This window comes from Lithobates pipiens, unplaced genomic scaffold (genome assembly GCF_037356315.1).
Source record: "Lithobates pipiens isolate NorthernLeopardFrog02 unplaced genomic scaffold, aLitPip1_a1.2 Scaffold_22, whole genome shotgun sequence".
Lineage (NCBI taxonomy): Eukaryota > Metazoa > Chordata > Amphibia > Anura > Ranidae > Lithobates > Lithobates pipiens.
The window spans coordinates 105,558,177-105,578,893 of record NW_027507784.1 but is presented as its reverse complement, the minus strand read 5'-3'; the positions used below and the strand labels follow the sequence as shown (position 1 = coordinate 105,578,893).

At 42.7% G+C, this 20,717-nt stretch overlaps 1 protein-coding gene across 3 annotated transcripts in view; it reads left to right on the top strand.

Annotated features, from left to right (window-relative positions):
* ATF2 (activating transcription factor 2) overlaps nt 1–20,717 on the top strand; it is a 176,891-nt gene that overhangs the window by 54,372 nt on the left and 101,802 nt on the right. For all 3 annotated transcript variants that reach the window (XM_077448059.1, XM_077448060.1, XM_077448058.1), the window contains one exon: nt 1,432–1,546. In XM_077448059.1, the coding sequence (XP_077304185.1) occupies nt 1,432–1,546 (115 nt within the window). The remainder of the gene's footprint in view (nt 1–1,431; nt 1,547–20,717) is intronic.

Here is a 20,717-nt window from a genome sequence, read left to right as displayed (position 1 = left end):
GAACAGACGTAAAAAAAGTGGTGTTTTGAAATTAAAACGCTGTCCCTGATCATCGTACAAGTGATTGTGCCTAGGCTGTCTAGGAGGATCTCAGGAGAATTATATCAGCAAACACTTCATCTTTTCTTCCCAAGGGATTGCTCAGCCAGACTGTTCTCACATACTTTCCGGCAGCCCACAAGGTGAGAGGTGGCTATAATTGCTAATCTGTGTGAGTCAAACTGTGTACTCACAGCAGCGAACATAAAGGAGGTGGTACCAGGATTTACATGTTAGCAGATGCTGACCCTGTATGATGCCTAAACAGAGATGGGCCCACGCAGACACAGGGAGAACATGCAAACTCCAAGCAGGTAGTGCCGTGGTTGGAGTTCGAACCAACGATCCAAGTACTGCTAGGCAGAAGTGTTGGCAGGGGAGGCTTTTCCATCCATGCTGTATAGCGTGGATGGACAAATTTATTAGAGAGAGAAATCTATGTGTGTATGGTTAGCCTTAGAGATGTATTAAACACCTGCAGATGTTACAGGGATCCATTACTTGCCATGTATCCACATAACCAAATAGCTCTGAGGTTAGGTCCACTTTTAGGATGTACAATGTCCATTTCTGGAAGCTTTTCTTAGTATCTGGCTTCACAGTAATAAAAGTTATATCAACAGCACTTTCCATCAACAGAAGGTAGGAACACCTACGATAGCCCCTATGTTTATCCTTGCAGGGACGTGTTTTGCAGCTGCTGTGCCATTTTGGTAAAAGGAGTGTGAAATCGCAGCATTGCAAATCAGTACCCTTATGGAATGTCCAGCATGCTGAGCAGGGTCCCTCCGTACGTCAGCACAGGTGTAGCAAAGTGAAGGCACAGTCAATGTACAACTTCTTTTAGAATTTTGTCAGAGCAAACTATAGCTATTTTGACTCGCCAATCCCTGTTTTCACTTTAAAACAGACATTTTAATGCAAAAATGAATTTTGCATTACAAAGTAGCATTTCTGAATGGGAGCAACGTTATTACTTTTTGAAATGAGTCTTGTGTACCTTCTTGAATGGTATAGTCACAATATGCAGTGCAAAAAGATTACTGTAGTTAAATAAAAATATATATTACGTATATATTGGCCAAAGAATAGCTTTCTTTGAGTTGGTAATGTAAAACTCACACTTATTACAGGTAATTTGAGCAACATAGCATTCTAAATGTCTCGCTTTTATGAAAACAAAATTAATTGAAAATGAAGGGAGTTTTGGTTTCTTATCAGCTTTAGACTAGAAAAATATAACGAATAGTTATCTTTTGATTAACACCCTTTTTTTTTTTTTTGCCTTGCATAAATGGCCACAACATATGTGTTTCTATTTTTCCCTTATTTCTCATGCCTGTGGTTAGCTTGTTTTTAAGGTGAGAACCCTGCTTTTTTTTCTATCCTCAGACCAGTTCCAGGTCCTTTTCCTCTCTTGTTACATCTACCTAATGGACAAACCATGCCTGTTGCTATTCCTGCCTCAATCACCAATTCCAATGTACACATACCTGCTTCAGTCCCAGTAAGTCTGCATGTGTGTGGATTCTCCTAGTAGTGTTGATGTGTAGATATGTGTAGTAGACTATTCATTGTATACTTTTTCATTTCCCTTGTGTTCATCTCATATTACCATTACTTTCTTTTCTACATATTCAAGATTGGAAAACATATTTATGCGTATAAATATACTTGAAGACCTTCTCCAGTCTAAGAAATGTTCTTTCTTAAAGGCAGGAGCAGGGCCATCTTTAATATTGATTGGACCCTGGGAAAAACATTTCATTTGGGCCCTCCAGGGTCAGGACAGGCAGCAATTTGCGATTGGTTGCCAGAGGTTACAGCATATCATTACTGCTCATTGACTGGATGCTAGAGGTTACCGCAAACATTATGATTCATTGATTAGTTGCTAGAGGTTACAGCACATAATTTCTGCTAACCGATTGGTTACTAGAGGCTACTGCACATCATTACCACTCACTGACTGGTTGCTAGAGGTTACATATTTACTGCTCACTGGTTGCTGCATATTATTACTGCTCAGTGATCTGTTGCTAGAGGCTACTGTGCATCATTACCACTTAATTATTGGTTGCTAGAGGTCACAGCACATCAATACAGCTCAATGATTGGTTGCTGAAGGTTACAGAACATCATCTCCTTACTGCCTGCACACAATGGACTGGAGAGGTGAGGGGAGCTGCCAATAGACAGAACATTTCTAGAACTTGCTATTAGCAATGATCAGAGTACACACAGCTATGAAGGTTAACTGAGTGCAGCTAGGAACAGAGCCCAATAGGAGCAGTATCCTTGAGGACAGGCTGCCAGAAATAAATCACTAGTTATACCACCTGTAGTAGAGCAGTGTGCAGGTGTGAGCTATATACACAGTGCAGGATTGAGGGGTGAGCTATGTACAGAATGCAGGATTTAGGGGTGACCTGTGTATAGAGTGCAGGGTTTAGGGGTGAGCTGTGTATGGAGTGCAGGGTTTAGGGGTGAGCTGTGTATGGAGTGCAGGGTTTAGGGGTGAGCTGTGTATGGAGTGCAGGGTTTAGGGGTGAGCTGTGTATGGAGTGCAGGGTTTAGGGGTGAGCTTTGTATGGAGTGCAGGGTTTGGGGGTGAGCTTTGTATGGAGTGCAGGGTTTAGGGTTGTGCTGTGTACAGAGTGCAGGATAGGGGTGTGCTGTGTACACCCGAGCCCCCCCCCCAGTACAGAGCTCTCCTCCCCCCAAATTCCAGTTTGGAGCTCACCCCCGTCAATACACATTCTTCTGGCATCATCCCCCCTCCTCCCCCCTTTCAAAACTGAGCATATTCGTAGGGTGAGCTATATAACGTCAGAGTGGGGCTGCAGAAGAGCAGATGTAACTTACTGCATGTCTGTGGCTTGGAGCAGCTTCTGCCTGTGTAGACCAGGGGCAGCTGCTTTGGGCCCCTCAACAATGGGGGGGCCCTGGGCAGATGCCCCGTTTTGCCCTGCGGTAAAGAGGGCCCTGGGCAGGAGTGATCACCCTTGGACTTTAACAATGTAAAATAACTTGTAGGCACTAGAAAGTTTTAGAACTGCTCAGGTTTTTTTCTGTATATTGCAAATTCATTGTAGATGCCACTAAATTCATTCTTTGTTGCTCAAAACCCATATTTAACAGCTGAACTAGTGGAGGTCCAAGGGTCACGACTCTGCCTTTGACCAGAATTCCTAAAACAAAGGTGTTTGCCACAGTTGAAATTGGAAAACCACTGAAAGTTGGCATGATTGAATAATACTGTATGTTGTGTTAGGAGTTTTCTGTAATTATAAAGTGGACTCCTGCTTCAGATCCCGTCCACAGTGTTATGAGAGTCATATTTTCACATTTTACCTCCATAGCAAGTGAAAATGGCGTTGCTGTTAATGTCTCCTCTTACATCTGCATAGCAGGCTTGTGCCACAAAGAGAAAAAGGGAAGCTATCAGAAGCTTGTGATGCTCATGTTAACATTTATATTCCCGCAACTTATGTTACAATGCAATATATACACTACATAAAGTACATATATTGGTATATGACACATGAAGACAACTATCAACCAATGATTTCAAAGAGTGAATATGTAGGGACAGCTGTTTGTATAAATGAGAAAGGAGTAGTTAAATACAGCTATCCTCACATGTTATTATTGTGCTTTACTGTATGTCTTAATTGTATGATTTGTATATTGTATTGTTTGTATATTAAATATAAATTGCAGCTACTGTCCCCACCCTGGTTATAGGGATGCTCTTTCACAGTAACTGTGGTGACCTATGTTTTGAACTCAATTACTTGGACATACACTATATTATCAAAAGTATTGGGACGCCTGCCTTTACATGCACATGAACTTTAATGGCATCCCAGTCTTAGTCCATAGGGTTCAATATTGAGTTAGCCCACCTTTTGAAGCTATACCAGCGTTAACTCTTCTGGGAAGGCTGTCCACAAGATTTAGGAGTGTCTATGGGAATGTTTGACCATTCTTCCAGAAGCACATTTGTGAGGTCATGCAATGATCTTGAATGAGAAGGCCTGGCTCACTCTAATTCATCCAAAAGGCATTCTTTCAGGTTGAGGTCAGGACTCTGCGCAGGCCAGTCAAGTTCCTCCACCCCAAACTCTCTCATCCATGTCTTTATCCTCAAACTGTTCCTACAAAGTTTTGAGAATGAAATTGTCCAAAATGTCTTGGTATGCTGACACCTTAAGAGTTCCCTTCACTGAAACTAAGGGGCCAAGCCCAACCCCTGAAGAGCAACCCCACACCATAATCCCGCCTCCACCAAATGATTTGGACCAGTGCACAAAATAAGGTCCATGAAGACATGGATGAGGGAGTGGAGGAACTTGACTGGCCTGGACATTCCTGATCTCATCCCGATAGAACATCTTTGGGATGAATTAGAGCCAAGACTGTGAGTCAGGCCTTCTCGTCCACATCAGTGCCTGACCTCACAAATGTACTTCTGGAAGAATGATCAAACATTCCCATAGACACACTCCTAAACCCTGTGGACAGCCTTCCCAGAAGAGTTGAAACTGTTATAACTGCAAAGGGCAGGCCAACTCAATATTGAACCCTACGGACTAAAACTGGGATGCCATTAAAGTTCATGTGTGTGTAAAGGCAGGTGTCGCAATACTTTTCATAATTTAGTGTGGTTTGACTCCTAGCAGGATCTCCGTGGGCCCTACTGGATTGTCCGGCCCTTGTTTCTCAGGGACCTGTGTTCCATCGCTAGCTTTAATAGCTTGGCTGTGGATGCCTAATTCAGAAGCACAGGGGACTTCTAGAGTCTGTGATCTTCACTTGGGCTTGGATAATTCCCTGGCCCTGTTAAAGGTCAGGTTTCTGCCTTGGAAATACTTTTACAGATAGAGCTGACTTCACATTCTTTGGTCAGAGCTTTTGTCCAGGGGGTAGCTCACATTGTACCACCAGTACATCTCTACTGACCCTAAGGGACCCCAATATGGTGTTGTCGGCCGATCACATAACAATATTTAAACCAATTTAGGACATTTCTCTCCCTCTTCTTTCCCTCAATGTTGTATTTCTTGGTGCCATCACCTTAGTTTGGGTGTCTGAACTTGCACCCTGCTGTAAGGAACTGTTTCTTTCACTTCACAAAGACTGGGTTGTTTTGAGACCTGGAACCTCCTTTCTGCCCAAGGTGGTCTTGGCATTTCATTTAAATCAGGACATAATGTTGCCATACTTTTGGCCAGCTCCTAAGCATCTTAAGGAGCTTGCTCTTCACTGTCTGGATGTGGTTAGGGCTGTGTGCATTTGTCTCACGCCCATGTCCTCGCTTTGTCAATCTGACACTGTTTTTATTGCCTGGGGGCTCCCAGGAGGGACAGAATTCCTCTTAATCCACAATTGCAAGGTGGATTTGGCAGATTATTACTCAGGCATGCAACACAAAGATGAAGGTTCCTTGTTTCCTGTAAAGGCTCACTCCATCAGAAGTGTTCATGCTTCATGGTTTTTTTTTCAGCATCAGGCCCTTGTTTTCCAAGCCTGATAGGCTGCCACCTGCCCTTCTACATTGATATTTGCCAAGTTTCACTAGGTGGATGTTCCTTAGCGGACACCAGCCTCTTGTTTTCTTGGTGGACTTGTTAACTGTTGTTTGCTGTTGTCTGCCCCTCATGGGATTGCTTTTGGATGTCCCAATGGTCTAAGAATTAACTCTTCTGTATCCTGTGATGTACATTTAGGAAAACAATATTTTTGACCCTTTCTTGGAGTACATCACAGGACACATGTCCCTCCCCTCTGTTTTCACTCTGACACTGCTTGCTGACAAAACAGAGGCAATGCTGTGAGTGGAAGGGGGTATGCAGATGGGGTAAAGTCCAAACTTTGCTATTTGCCAGCATCCAGTCATGTGGAGGTGCAGCATAACCCAATGGTGTGAGAATTTACTCTCCTGTGTCTGGTGATGTACTTCAAGAAAGGGATTTTACAGGTAAGTCAAAAATCCAATTTCCTCACATTTCAATGCTGTTTCATTGAAGATTATAATACAGGGGTTTAGGCATGAATGTATGGACTTATGTTTAATTTTTTAAATGCCCATGAGAGTTCTTCTTTAACCACTTCAATACCGGGCACTTAAACACCTTCCTGCCCAGACCAATTTTGAGCTTTCAGCGCTGTTGCACTTTGAATGACAATTGCGCAGTCATGGTGCACTGTACCCAAATGAAATTTTTATCATTTTTTTGCCACAAATAGAGCTTTCTTTTGGTGGTATTTGATAACCTCTACGGTTTTTATTTTTTGCGCTACAAATAAAAAAATACCGAAAATTTTGAAAAAAAAAATGTTTTTTTTTGTTTCAGTTTCAAAACTTTGTAAATAAGTACGTTTTCTCCTTCACTGATGGGCACTGATAAGGCGGCACTGATGGGCACCAATGAAGTGGCACTGATGAGGTGGCATTGATGGACACTGATAGGCGGCACGGATGGGCGACACGGATGGGCGACACAGATGGGCGACATGGATGGACACTGATAGGTGGCACAAATTGGCACTGATAGCTGGCACGGATTGGCATGGATAGGCAGCACAGATGGGCATGGATAGGCGGCACGGGTGGGCACTGATAGGCGGCACAGGTGGGCACTGATAGGCGGCACAGGTGGGCACTCATAACAGGTGGGCACTCATAGGCGGCACAGGTGGGCACTCATAGGCGGCATTGGTGTTATACTGTACTAATGGATGCCAATCAGTGCCAAACAATAATGCATGCCAATCAGTGATGCCCATTGTGGGCACTGATTGGCATCCATTGTGCTGACCATTGGCATTCCTGGTGGTCTAGGGAGGATTACCTTTTCCCTGGTGGCGTCCCTGGTGGTCCAGTGTGGGCATCCTCGGGGGGGCTGTGCTGATAATCGATCAGCACAGACCCCCCCTGTCAGAGGAGCAGCCGATCGGCTCTTCTCTATTCGCATCTGACAGACGCGAGTGAGGAAAAGCCGATCACCGGCTCTTCCCATTTACACTGTGATCAGCCGTGATTGGACACGGCTGATCACGTGGTAAAGAGTCTCCGTCGGAGACTCTTTACCAAGATCGTAGTTGCCGGGTGTCAGACTGACACCCAGCAACAACGATCGCCGCGATGCGCGCCCCCGGGGGCGCGCAGCGGCTCATAATCCTGAGGACGTCATATGACGTCCCGTCAGGATTATCAAACCACTTTGCCGTCGTCTTTTTGTAATAGGGTGGGCGGCAAGTGGTTAAAAGCTAACACCACCTTTTCAGCCTGTTACATACCTGTATTATTATAGTGTAACATGTTGTTACCTAAAACCACACCCCTGTACCTTTACAGGCAGGGAGCTGGAAGAATAGTCTGCAAAAGCCTGGCATTGCATCAGCGATAAACTGATCGCAGGTGCAATGCTTTGCAGGCTCATGTGTGAAAAATAATAATGAATAATAAATGCACATTTTTTCCTGCAAAAAAAATGTGTATTTATTATTATTTTTTTAAATAAACGTAGCATTTAACCCTAACAATAAAATGTAGCCTATACTTCCTAATCCCTGACTCCAACATCAACCAAACAACCCCTAAGTTAAGCCTATACACTATACTAACCCGTTTTTTCCGTATACTCACCTTGTCCTGTACTGGGAACAGCAATGCCAGATCCTCACAGCTCTGGGCTAAAAGCGCTATTCTTTCAAGCTTGATCTGCTCCGTCTGTGTAAGTATATCTGATTCTGCCATGACTCTTGGCTGCTGTTTAGGATGGAGAGGGCTGCATGAAGGCCCAGGTTCTAAGAGTGTGTTTTTTGAGCAGTGTAATGGGAAGCAAATGCTTTGCTAGAAGATCATCAGTATTAAACTTACCAACTCAATGAAACACTAAATCGTGCCAAGAGCTCACTTTGCAACTTAAGTGCGTGAAACCCAAGTCCACTGTTGGCGCACAAATAATGTGCTGGTTATTGTCCTCAGTTGCAGATTAATGAGACCAAGGGAATTTTGTTTTTTTTTAGAAAGTGGGGTCTGTAGCAAGGAGGTATTCCTTTTCACAGCAAATCTAGAAAAGCACTTTAGTACGGTAAGTAATTTTCTGGTAAAACTTCATGTTTAGCTAATATTGCATTTGGCTTTTGCAGATGTGATTGGCTGCAAAGAAGAATGCCTCTTTACAGCGATGCTCATTGTATTACTAATAAATAGGGATGACGCGTCTGCGTTGGGAGAAGCAGTGTACGTCCAGGGTTGTCTGTACTCCTCCTGTCCTTTGTATATGGGCGGTGTGGTGGGTGTTCCTCAGTCAGTGCTGTGTACAGTCACAGGTTCTCTGCTTCTGAGGTCCCATGGTACTCCGTTTCTGGGTCTTGTGTCCTGAGGTTGTGGCAGCATTTTACTGTCCTAAGTGAAAAAGGAATTCCAGAAAAATTCATTCCAAAGCTTGGGGAAGGTATATATATATATACAATGAAGTGCGTAAGTGGAGAAGATCAAATCGGATGTGCTGGTGTCTGAATTTCATCTTGAGAGATTTTTTGAAAGCCCTTTTAGCCTCACACGAGAGTGTAAGGCTTATCAGTCGGTGAGTGTTTTCACGAAGGGGGGATCATAAATCACGGATGGTGTGGTGAAGGAGTCACTTGTAAAAAGGAATCTGAACACTGGAGATTTGTTCACGCATTTATAGAAAGACTTTCTGTAATCTGGATATTCTTAAATATTGTTTGGTGGATGGACTATATTCACATTTGTTTATATTTGTCACTGTATATGTAATCTAAATGTAAATTTGGGTATTCACTGAGTGATAAATATTTATATAATTTGTTATTGATCACACAATTTATGGTTTGAGATAGGATCACTGAGGAGGTGAGGGTACGTTTACTGAAAGGTACACAGGTAATAGCGCCACGTGCAACCAATTAGTCATTTGGAATTTTAACACTAGTTTTGTATGCACCTTTATATATTTAATAAATAGGGATGAGTCGAACCCCCCCCGGTTCGGTTCACACCAGAACTTTCGAACGGACCAAAAATTTGTGCAAACTTTAGAACCCCATTGAAGTCTATGGGACTCGAATGTTAGAAATAAAAAGTGCTAATTTTAATGGCTAATATGCTAAATATTGTCCTAAAAAGGGTTTGGGGACCTGGCTCCTGCCCCAGGGGACATGGGTCAATGCCAAATATATTTTTAAAAACGCCCGTTTTTTTCGGGAGCACTAATTTTAATGACGATTAAAGTGAAAAAAAAAAGTGAAATATTCATTTAAATATTGTGCCTGGGGGGTGTCTATAGTATGCCTGTGAAGTGGCACGTGTTCCCCGTGTTTAGAACAGTACCTGCACAAAATGACATTTAACGTAAGAAAAGTAATTTAAAACTGCTTGTGGTTTTAATGTCATGTCTGGTTCCAGCAATACGGATGAAAATCATTGAAAAGAAAATGGCATGGGGGCCCATTACCAGCCCCTTTGGGTCTTATACGGATATTAAGGGGAACCCCGTACCCAAATTAAAAAAAGGAAAGGCGTGGGGCCCCCAGGCCCTATATACTCAGAACAGCAGTATACAGGCGGTGCAAAAAAGACAGAGAGTGTGTAGGTTTGTTGTGTTAAGTAGAATCTGTTTGTCATTTTGAACTGGTACATTTTTAAAGTGTAGCTCCAGTCAAAAAATCAATTTTTAAGCTTTTGGGAAAACATATTGAAGTGTTATCACCCCTGTATAATTTTTTTGGCTGTCCGTCTTTTTTCATCTCGCTTCCTGTTGTCTCCTTCCGTTTGCAAGTTGGATGTTTGAAAGTAGGGGCCTGCCCTATATGCTCTGCAGAAATGTGTGCCTAAGGTGTTGGTGTTGCCACAACACTGTAAGCCCTCAAAGTGACCCTTGGTGAGCGCCCTACTGTGAACGATATCAAGAATTGTAATTACATGCCATTGTTGAATAGTAGTAGAAAATTAGGCCTTTGGTGGTTGTGGTGGTGCTGGTGCCACAACACTATAAGTCCTCACAGTTACTCTCACTGGGTGCAGGAACAGGCCCTGCTGTGAAATATTATATCAAGAAAGCCCCTGTTTAACATGGCCCTGTTAAACAGGGGCTGAAAAATTGGGCCTTAGGCACTGCTTGCTGGTGCCACGACACTGCAACCTCTCCCATATACTCTAGTTGGAGTGCAGGAATGAGCCCTGCTGCAAAGCATTGCGTCAAAAACACCCACTTTAACTCCTGCAGATGCCTGTATTAGAGAACACCAGCAATAATAATAGCCTCTTTCCAAATAATGTGGACAATGTATAAAAAAAAAACAATGCTCCACAGCGCTTGTTAAATAAATTCAGCATATACAGGTGTCTTCATCAGTCTAGTAGCACTTAATGCCAAGTCTCTGTCAGCCTCTTACCCCACAGTATGGATCGCTAAAGTGATACTAAATGCACACTGTTTAATTTACATTATCAATTCTCTTTCTGTGTATGGATTATTGCACTGTATTTATAAAAAAAAAACAAAAAAAACATCCAAGTACCTTTTTCATAATCGATCTAGAGCTGTCACATGACCCAGATCTTTCCAAGCCTGTCTGCAGGGAAACAAGCAGGAGAAGCTTCTAGCCTCTGCTGCTGGTCACATATTCCAAATAATAAAACAGCCTTTGGAATACAGAGTAAAAATAAATAATATCAATAAACTGTTTTAAAGTGTCATTCAAAAATATATATATATCAAATCTTTATTATTTTGTGGAAATAACATGGTGTGGGTGGATTTCTGCTAGTCACAAGCTGTGTCATGTCCCTCCAGTCTGTGTCTTAAAATAAGAGGGTGGTAAAGCCACCATTAATCTATATGTAATATCCCACCCACAGTGTGCTTAGCTGGTTAGTGGGCATGGAGGAGGGAGGGAGTGGGCTGTCATTTACCACTGTGTATACACTCACATGTGTGACTCTATAGTCACATGGGCTGCTCAGATGTGATCGGGAGGAAATGCTCAGCATAGAAACTCACTGAAAACCGAGCAGGTGCAGTGTTGGCCACCACAGCTGCAAAATCCCTAGCTGAATTGGAGACATGAACAGAAGGTGGAAATAGAGAGCAGCAGGATCAACCAGATTTTTTGCAGAATAAAGAAAAGAAATCTCATAGTGACTGAGCATTAACAGCATTAGAGTATTTATTAAAAGTTTTTATTTTTATGATGTGGGTTTAGTGAAACTTTAAGAGTTAAATGGTTCATAATATAGTGTATAGGAAGCGCAAAGCAGATGATACAGTCCAGGATCCTGCACAGGCTATGTATAGAGTTTGGATTATGGGGGAATTCTACTCTCCGCCCTTTTTTGTTCTATCCCTGACCCTCAAATGTGGGTGAGGCATCGTGTCAAGACTTTGGCTGATATAATGCCTTCTGGGTTCTTGCTACCCTTCCCCCAGCTTTCCCGTCTTTTCCACTTGCCAAGGGAGATCTTTTGGTATTTTTTAGCGGCAGCATGCGGCCAGAGCACAATTTCCGTCCGTGATGCCATCCAGCTCTGCGCTGCACTCCAGCGCTCTCCTTTGGTCCCCACCTGCGCTCCAAACCTCTGTTTGGACATGATCGAGTGCCAAAGATTCCTGCTGGACAGGATGCCAGCTCCATCTAGACTAGCCAGACATGGTTGCAGCAGACAGCCTGGACAGTGGCAGTGCGATCCATTGGACATTCTTGTGCCTTCATACAAATACCTTTAAATGTGAGTTTTTAATGCACCCTTTTCCATTAAAATTGACAGACTTAAATCGGAGGCGCCTGTGTCTTTTTCTCTCTTTTTCACAATTTTCACAACTACCCATTCTCCAGAGCTGCTGGTCCAGGGAGACCTAAAAAAAAAAAAAAAATCTCTATCCTCACTGTATGGTGCGCTGCTGTGTGTCAACTCCCCTAAGATAGAGCGCTTGTGGGAAATTTGAAAAGATGTTCCCTCTCTGGATAAAGAGGAGGACTGTCTGAAACAGGGTCTCAAGCTGGTCATCTCTTCCAGAGACAAGTTGATACAGGTCAAATTTCTGCATGGGGTATATTCTACCCCTTTGAGGCTTTCTCGGATGTCCCTGGGGCAGGACTATTTTTGACCCCGCTGCTGGATACACCTGGGATCCCCCCGATTACATAATTTCCTGATGAAGCGCATTGGGTGTGGCTTAGACCTGACATCATCACGTTATCCGCCAGCTGGAGTTCAACTTTCAGAAACCGCATGGTTTAAACTGCATCCTATGTTGTGTAGCTCCTGTGGAACTTCTGCTTTGTGTTTGCTAGAATAAAGAAGTTACGTTTGGAACATACTGTATGTGTTTATTGCTTTCCCACTTGATGCTGTTAACTGCTGCCATGGATGGTCAGATGAGCTGTGGTTTGGGGAGATCCAATTGCATCTGAAGCGCTTATGACCATTTAACTCCTAATGGTTCATACTGTGGGGTAAGAGGCTTATAGTCTTACTTGGCATGAAGTGTGAACACACTGGTAATGTGCACTGGATGGAGAAGACACCTGTATATACTGAACTTATTTTACAAGGACTGTTGACTATTGTTTTTTTATACATTGTCCACAGTATTTGGTAAGAGGCTATAATGTCATTTACCATATATAAGCACGGAATTTTACTTCTGTTGGCACTAGATGGTGATCTATACACTACTCTGAAGATTCTTTCTGGGAATTCTTATTATATTTCTTTTGTTATGAAATTAGGCTGCTTTCACAACAAAATATAATACTATAAATAGCGCCTGTGTAACGCCTGAAAAAAACCGGCCCCTTTAACTCCAGTGTGAAAGCCGGAGGGCTTTCACACTGGAGCGATGCGCTGGCAGGACGGTGAAAAAAGTCCTGCCAGCCGCATCTTTGCAGCGGTGAAGGAGCGGTGTATTCACCGCTCCTATACCGCTGCTACCCATTGAAATCAATGGGACACCGCGGCAATACCGCCGGCAAAGCGCCGCTGCAGCGCCGCTTTGCGGGCGGGTTTAACCCCTTTTCGGCCGCTAGCGGGGGTTAAAACCACCCCGCTAGCGCCCGCACACCGCCGCTAAAACGACGGTAAAGCGCCGCTAAAAATAGCGGCGCTTTACCGCCGACGCTGCTCTCGCCCCAGTGTGAAAGCAGCCTTAGACTTTTTTTTACATTATTAAAGACTTTATGGATTATTGCACTTTTTTGAAGTTAATAATAGTATTTTTTTTCTCGTTCTGAAATATTGACCAATCAAATGTATTTTTTTTTATTTGCGTATTTATTTTATTGAGAGGTATCCAGCACTGCACTGTATATTTATTTGCTTTGTTGAATTGGTATCACAAATTGGGTGTTAGCCGCTTTTATCCTGAATTTTTTTTTTAACCCTAGTACTATTTTTTTTTGTTTGCTGGTTTCATTTCGTTATTAAATCCAATATTGTTGCGTTGGATTACAGAAACAGCAATAGGTGTTTATTTTCCTCATCTGGAGACAATGCATGGCAATCCTTTTTTTTTCTTTGTAAAGCTCGCCCTCTAGTGGTATGTCCTTGTTTTTTTCAAATCACTGCCGTTTCAACTGATATTTGGAACAAATTAGTTCCCTCTTGGTTTTGACTTGGATAATTTGTTGTGCTTTATTTAAATGCCTCATTAACTGTGAATAAAATGATTGTTTAAATGATTGCATTTTTAAATCGGTACTTAACCCAAAATGTTAGATATATTGCAGCCTCTATATAATCTCACAAAAGTGAGTACACCCCTCGCACTGTTGTAAATATTTTATTATATCTCTTCATGTGACAACAGTAAAGAAATTGCATTTTGCTACAATGTTACATAGTTACATAGTAGGTGAGGTTGAAAAAAGACACAAGTCCATCACGTCCAACCTGTGTGTGTGTGTGTGTGTGTGTGTGTGTGTGTGTGTGTGTGATTATATGTCAGTATTACATTGTATTTCCCTGTATGTTGTGGTCGTTCAGGTGCTTATCTAATAGTTTTCTGAAACTATCGATGCTCCCTGCTGAAACCTCCACCTGTGGAAGGGAATTCCACATCCTTGCCGCTCTTACAGTAAAGGAACCTCTACGTAGTTTAAGGCTGAACGTCTTTTCTTCTAATTTTAATGAGTGGCCACGAGTCTTATTAAACTCCCTTCCGCGGAAATGTTTTATCCCTATTGTGGAGTCACCAGTATGGTATTTGTAAATTGAAATCATATCCCCTCTTAAGCGTCTCTTCTCCAGAGAGAATAAGTTTAGTGCTCGTAACCGTTCTTCCTAGCTAATGTCCTCTAGTCCCTTTATTCGTTTTGTTGCCCTTCTCTGTACTCGCTCCATTTCCAGCACATCCTTCCTGGGGACTGGTGCCCAGAACTGGACAGCATACTCCAGGTGAGGACAGACCAGAGTCTTGCAGAGTGGGACAATTATCATTTAATCTCTGGAGTTAATCCCCTTTTTAATGCATGCCAATATTCCATTTGCTTTGTTAGCAGAAGCTTGGCATTGCATGTCATTGCTGAGCCTATCTACTAGGACCCCCAGGTCCTTTTCCATCCTAGATTCCCACAGAGGTTCTCCCCCCAGTGAGTAGATTGCATTCATATTTTTGCCACCCAAATGCATTATTTTACATTTTTCCACATTAAACCTCATTTGCCATGTAGTTGCCCACCCCATTAATTTGTTCAGGTCTACTTGCAAGGTTCCCACATCTTGCGGAAAAGTTATTGCCCTGCTTAGCTTGGTATCGTCTGCAGATACAGAGATTGAACTGTTTACCCCATCCTCCAGGTCCTTTATGAACATATTAAATAGGTTTGGTCCCATGGCAGAACCCTGGGGGACCTCACTTTCCACCTCTGACCATTCCGAGTACTCCCTCATTTATCACCACCCTCTGAACTCGCCCTTGTAGCCAGTTTCAATCCATGTACTCGCCCTATGGTCCATGCCAACGGACCTTACTTTGTACAGTAAATGTTTATGGTGAACTGTGTCAAATGCTTTTGCAAAATCCATATACACCATGTCTACAGGCCTCCCCTTATCTAGGTGGCAGCTCACCTCCTCATAGAAGGTTGATAGATTGGTTTGGCAAGAACGATTCTTCATGAATCCATGCTGAATACTGCTAATGATACCGTTTTCATTAATAAAATCTTGTATATAGTCTATTATCATCCCCTCCAAGAGCTTGCATACTATTGATGTTATGCTAACTGGTCTGTAATTTCCAGGGATGTATTTTGGCCCTTTTTTTAAATATTATATACTGTCAGTAAAATTTAGGAACAATGGTCTAGCAATTACTTGACTGAGTTCCATAAGAACCCTCGGGGTGCAAGCCACCTGGTCCCGGTGACTTATTCTTTTTATGTTTTCCAAGTCTATTTCTAATTCTGTCCTCTGTTAGCCATGAGGGTGCTTCCTGTGATGTGTCATGAAGATAAACACTGCAGTTTTGGTTACTGAAGCCACCTGATCCCCTCATGAAGAATAAATTCAATACCTTCACCATCTCACCATCCTTTGTAACCAGATTTCCTTCCTTACTCTTTATGGGGCCAATATGGTCTGTCCTCCCTCTTTTACTGTTTATATACTTAAAGAATTTCTTGGGATTTTCTTTGCCCTCCTCCACTATGTGTCTTTTGTGTTCTATCTTAGCCACTCTAATTGCACCCTTACATTTCCTGTTGCATTCTTTGTAAAGTCTGAATGCTGATGATGATCCCTCAGCCTTGTATTTTGTGAGGCCTTCTCCTTCGCTTTTATATGCACTTTTACATTGGAGTTAAGCCATTCAGGACTTTTGTTCACTCTGGGGACCCCTTGTTAAAGGGGGCTTCCAGATTCCGATAAGCCACACTCCTGCAGACCCCGACAACCAACGGCCAGGGTTATCAGAAAGAGGCCCTTGTCCTCATCAACATGGGGACAAGGTGCTTTGGGGTGGGGGGGAGCAAAACCCCAAGGCACCCACCCCCCATGTTGAGGGCATGCGGCCTGGCACCGTTCAGGGAGGGGGGGCACTCGCTCCTCCCCACCCCATTTCCTGACCTGCCGGTCTGCGTACTCGGATAAGGGTCTGATATTGATTTTCGGGGGGACCCCACGCCATTTTTTTTCAGCTTGGGGATTCTCTTTAAAATAAATGTCAAACTGAAGGGCCTGGTATGGTCTTGGAGGGGGAAACCATGTCCTTTTTTTTTTTCTTTTAATTTGGCATGGAGTTCCCCTTGAAGATCATCAGAGCACAAGTCGCATGCCAAAGTTGGATCAGTTAAGACCGCAATCTGACTTCAATAATATTCAATGGGTTGAAGTAGGACTAAAGTTTGACCAAAGTAGTGCAGGGAGCATTTTCAAAGTTGAACTGACTTGTGTCAGACCAGTTAAGATGGCTCTCATAGGGAAACATTGATTTTCACATGTCATGCGACATGAGCTCCCAATGTCGGAGCGTTTGTCGTACCAGTGTGAACCCGGCCTAAAGATCCCTGAAGTGCTGTCAAAACAGGTAGCTGTTTATTACTGTATGCACGCGACTAGCTGTGCTGTTCAACAACAGAACAATGACTGTTCAGTAGAGTTTTAATTTCAGTTAGTAAAGGGGAATGACAGAGGAGTTTCTCTCCATGAAAGTATTGTGTAGCTGAGAATTGTACATCTACCTGAGTGTGATCTCATTAACTTTTTCAGGAGATGACCAGCATTATCTTCATTATCCATATGCCTAGTTTTATCCATTTATATATAATTAGTTAAAGCTGAACTCCGGGCAGAAGTGTGTGTGTGTGTGTGTGTGTGTGTGTGTGTGTGTGTGTGTGTGTGTGTGTGTGTGTGTGTAAAAAATATATATATATATATATATATATAATCTCACAAAAGTGAGTACACCCCCCTCACATTTTTGTAAATATTTTCTTCTATATTTTCATGTGACAACAATGAAGAAATTACACTTTGCTACAATGTAAAGTAGTGAGTATACAGCTTGTATAACAGTTTAAATTTGCTGTCCCCTCAAAATAACTCAACACACAGCCATTAGTGTCTAAACTGCTGGCAACAAAAGTGAGTAAACCCCTAAGTGAAAATGTCAAAATTGAGCCTAAAGTGTCAATATTTTGTGTGGCTACAATCATTTTCCAGCCCTGCCTTAACCCTTTTGGGCATGGAGTTCACCAAAGCTTCACAGCTTGCCACTGGAGTCCTCTTCCACTCCTCCATGACGACATCACAGAGCTGATGGATGTTAGAGACCTTGCGCTCTTCCACCTTCCGTTTGAGAATGTCCCACAGATGCTCAATAGGGTTTAGGTCTGGAGAAATGCTTGGCCAGTCCATCACCTTTACCCTCAGTTTCTTTAGCAAGGCAGTGGTCATCTTGGAGGTGTGTTGGGGTCATTGTCATGTTGGAATACTGCCCTGCGGCCCAGTCTCCGAAGAGAGGCAATCGTGCTCTGCTTCAGTATGTCACAGTACATGTTTGCATTCATGATACCCTCAATAAACTGTAGCTCCCCAGTGCCGGCAGCACTCATGCAGCCCCAGACCATGACACTCCCACCACCATGCTTGACTGTAGGCAAGACACACTTGTCTTTGTACTCCTCACATGATCCCCCCACACACGTTTGACACCATCCGAACCAAATACGTTTTTATTGGTCTCATTAGACCGCTGGACATGGTTCCAGTAATCCATGTCCGTAGTCTGCTTATCTTCAGCAAACTGTTTGCGGGCTTTCTTGTGCATCATTTTTAGAAGAGGTTTCCTTCTGGGATGACAGCCATGCAGACCAATTTGATGCAGTGATAAAGAGGGGCTCTCAGTGGATCAAAGAACTCTGGTGCGGTGGTCCCATCCCTAATGCACATCAGAAAGAAAAAAGGAGTACCCCTTTTAGAGTGGGATCTTGAATGACCACCAACACCACACAACAATTAAAACATATAAATACTTTATTAACAATTACAGAGCAAATACAAAACCAAACCAGAGGGACCACTGTGTCCCTGTGGTATATCTACAAGTGTGTGTATATACATGAATGAATGAATAAAATAAGCCAACCAGTGAGTGTTGAAAATACTATTTTCTTATAACACACATCCGACGCGTTTCTAGTTGCTGGTACCACAGAACTTTCATCAGGGGTGAAGAGCAATACTTAGATGGCATATTGGTATTTCTAAAAATAATTCATCAATGATTGATATAGTTGAAACACTGCATGGGGTGCATGTCGCTCATGTGCATGGGTATGTCCCAAACTGGTGTCTGCCCATGTAGGCGATAAGGTGAAGGTCGACGTAATCCTAATTAGAGGATACCAAACGACCGCTTCCCTCTGGTCCACCTCTCCTACTGTTATCAGTGGAGGGAGGGAGGATTGCTACAAGTCTATAGTTGTCTCTGTTGTCATATAATGACAAACCGTATTTGAAGAAACCGGTAACCTCACTGGCCTCAGAGTTTTCAAAAACCTTTTCCTCAGGATGGACCAGACAGGGGACTAAAAAATGAAGCCCATGAATTTACTGTCCGATAGGCCGGTGTTCCCACGTGCAGGGAGATATTCATACGCCCTGAGATATTTTGAGGGGACAGCAAATTTACACTGTTATACAAGCTGTACATTCACTACTTTACATTATAGCAAAGTGTTATTTCTTCAGTGTTGTCACATGAAAAGATAGAAGAAAATATTTTCAAAAATGTGAGGGGTGTACGCACTTTTGTGAGATATTGTATGTATGTATATATATAATTTAATTATTATTAGCCTTTATTTTATATTATATATTTTTTTATTCATTTCTTGGTGTTATAGTGCACAGTTTTCTTGCTATTCAGAAATCCAGCCTTGTTTGTGCTGTGATGAGCCCTCTCTTCCCCTATTATTCCATTCATAAGACCGGTAGCTGCTGTGTCCTCTATTCTCTTGACCACCGGTCTTGTACATTCCCCTCCTGTAGTCCTCAGTAAGCAAGCAGTGATGCGATTACATCACTACTTGCTGCAGTTGGTGGATCTGAGAGTCTCAAACTCCCAGTCTGGTCTGCCCACTGTACAGCATAGGTTGACAGGCCAGGAGTCTGATTCATCTCCTTCACACCCACAGCCAAGCAAACCCCATCCCACCATGCTGCCCAGTCAGACTGTAGTTATTAGTGAGCGGTGATGTGAATGGGCGGGACTGCGCGTTAATAACATGGACCAGACTCTTGGCCTGTCAACCTATTATCAAGATAGAGCCACATCAGCTGTGGTTGCCATCATCCCTATTTGTTTACAAGTGCAATTGATATCCTCTACTGTAGGAATGCACCGAAATTTCGGCCGCCGAAACATATCTGCCGTAAATGCTGTCTGCCCATTTCCTGTACCATCTCTGCAGTCGCTGACCATCTCCTGTACCATGTCCCCAGTCACTGACCATCTCCTGTACCATGTCCCCAGTCTCTGACCATCTCCTGTACCATGTCCCCAGTCTCTGACCATCTCCTGTACCATGTCCCCAGTCTCTGGCCATCTCCTTTATAAAAATATTTTTTTTAAATGTGTTTCGGTATCGGTAATTTTTGGTATCGGTTTTGGTTTTCGACCTAGTGTATTTTTCATTTTCGGTATTGGTTTTGGCACCAAAAAACCCATTCGGTGCACCCCTACTCTACTGGGATTCTTAAGGCTACCACATGAAAGAAGATTTTCTTTACGTATGAAACATCTTTTACACTGTATTACAAGTCCCTAAAAAAACTCAATTAAAATTAAGTATCAAAATGGTTCACACTATGTGGAATATGTTAAAACTTTCATAAGTTCAATGGTACACACAATAATATTAAAGTGTTGCGTGGTACTCCCAGAACCAAATAACACGTTTCAAATATTTTACCTTTCATCTTCATCAGGGCTAAAGTACCACTCTGCAAGGCAAGATGCTACACATGAAACATATTTTCAAAAGGGAAATTAACGTTGTAATAGTTACAGCCTTTTTTCATTATACCATTGGTAATACAAAGAGAACAGCGCTGAACCCATTGTCCTTCCATACCCAAGTGTCAGACCTCCCTGAAGATGAGTTACAAGCATCCAAGGAGTGTATGTTTTTATAGGTATTCATACTCCACATGGGCATAATCTGGGCACAAAAAAAAGCTAATATATGATATAAAGTTTACAATTTCCAGCTTCTATCCCCACAAAAGAGGATGGTATACACTCACCTGCCACTATAGTGGGTACACCTATTCAATTGCTTGGTAAGCCAATCACATAGCAGCAACTCAGTGCATTTAAGCATCTAGATGTGGTGAAGACGACTTGCTGAAGTTCAAGCCGCGCATCAGAATGGGGAAGAAAAGGGATTTAAGTGACTTTGAACATGACATGGTCATTGGTGCCAGATGGGCCGGTCTAAGTATTTCAAAAGCTGCTGATCTACTGGGATTTTCACACACAACCTTCTCTAGGGTTTACAGAGAATGGTCCAAAAAAAGAGAAAATATCCAGTGAGTGGCAGTTGTGTGGATAAAAAAAATGCCTTGTTGATGTCAGTGGAGAATGGGAAAACTGGTTTGAGATAATAGAAAAGTAACAGTAACTCAAATAACCACTCGT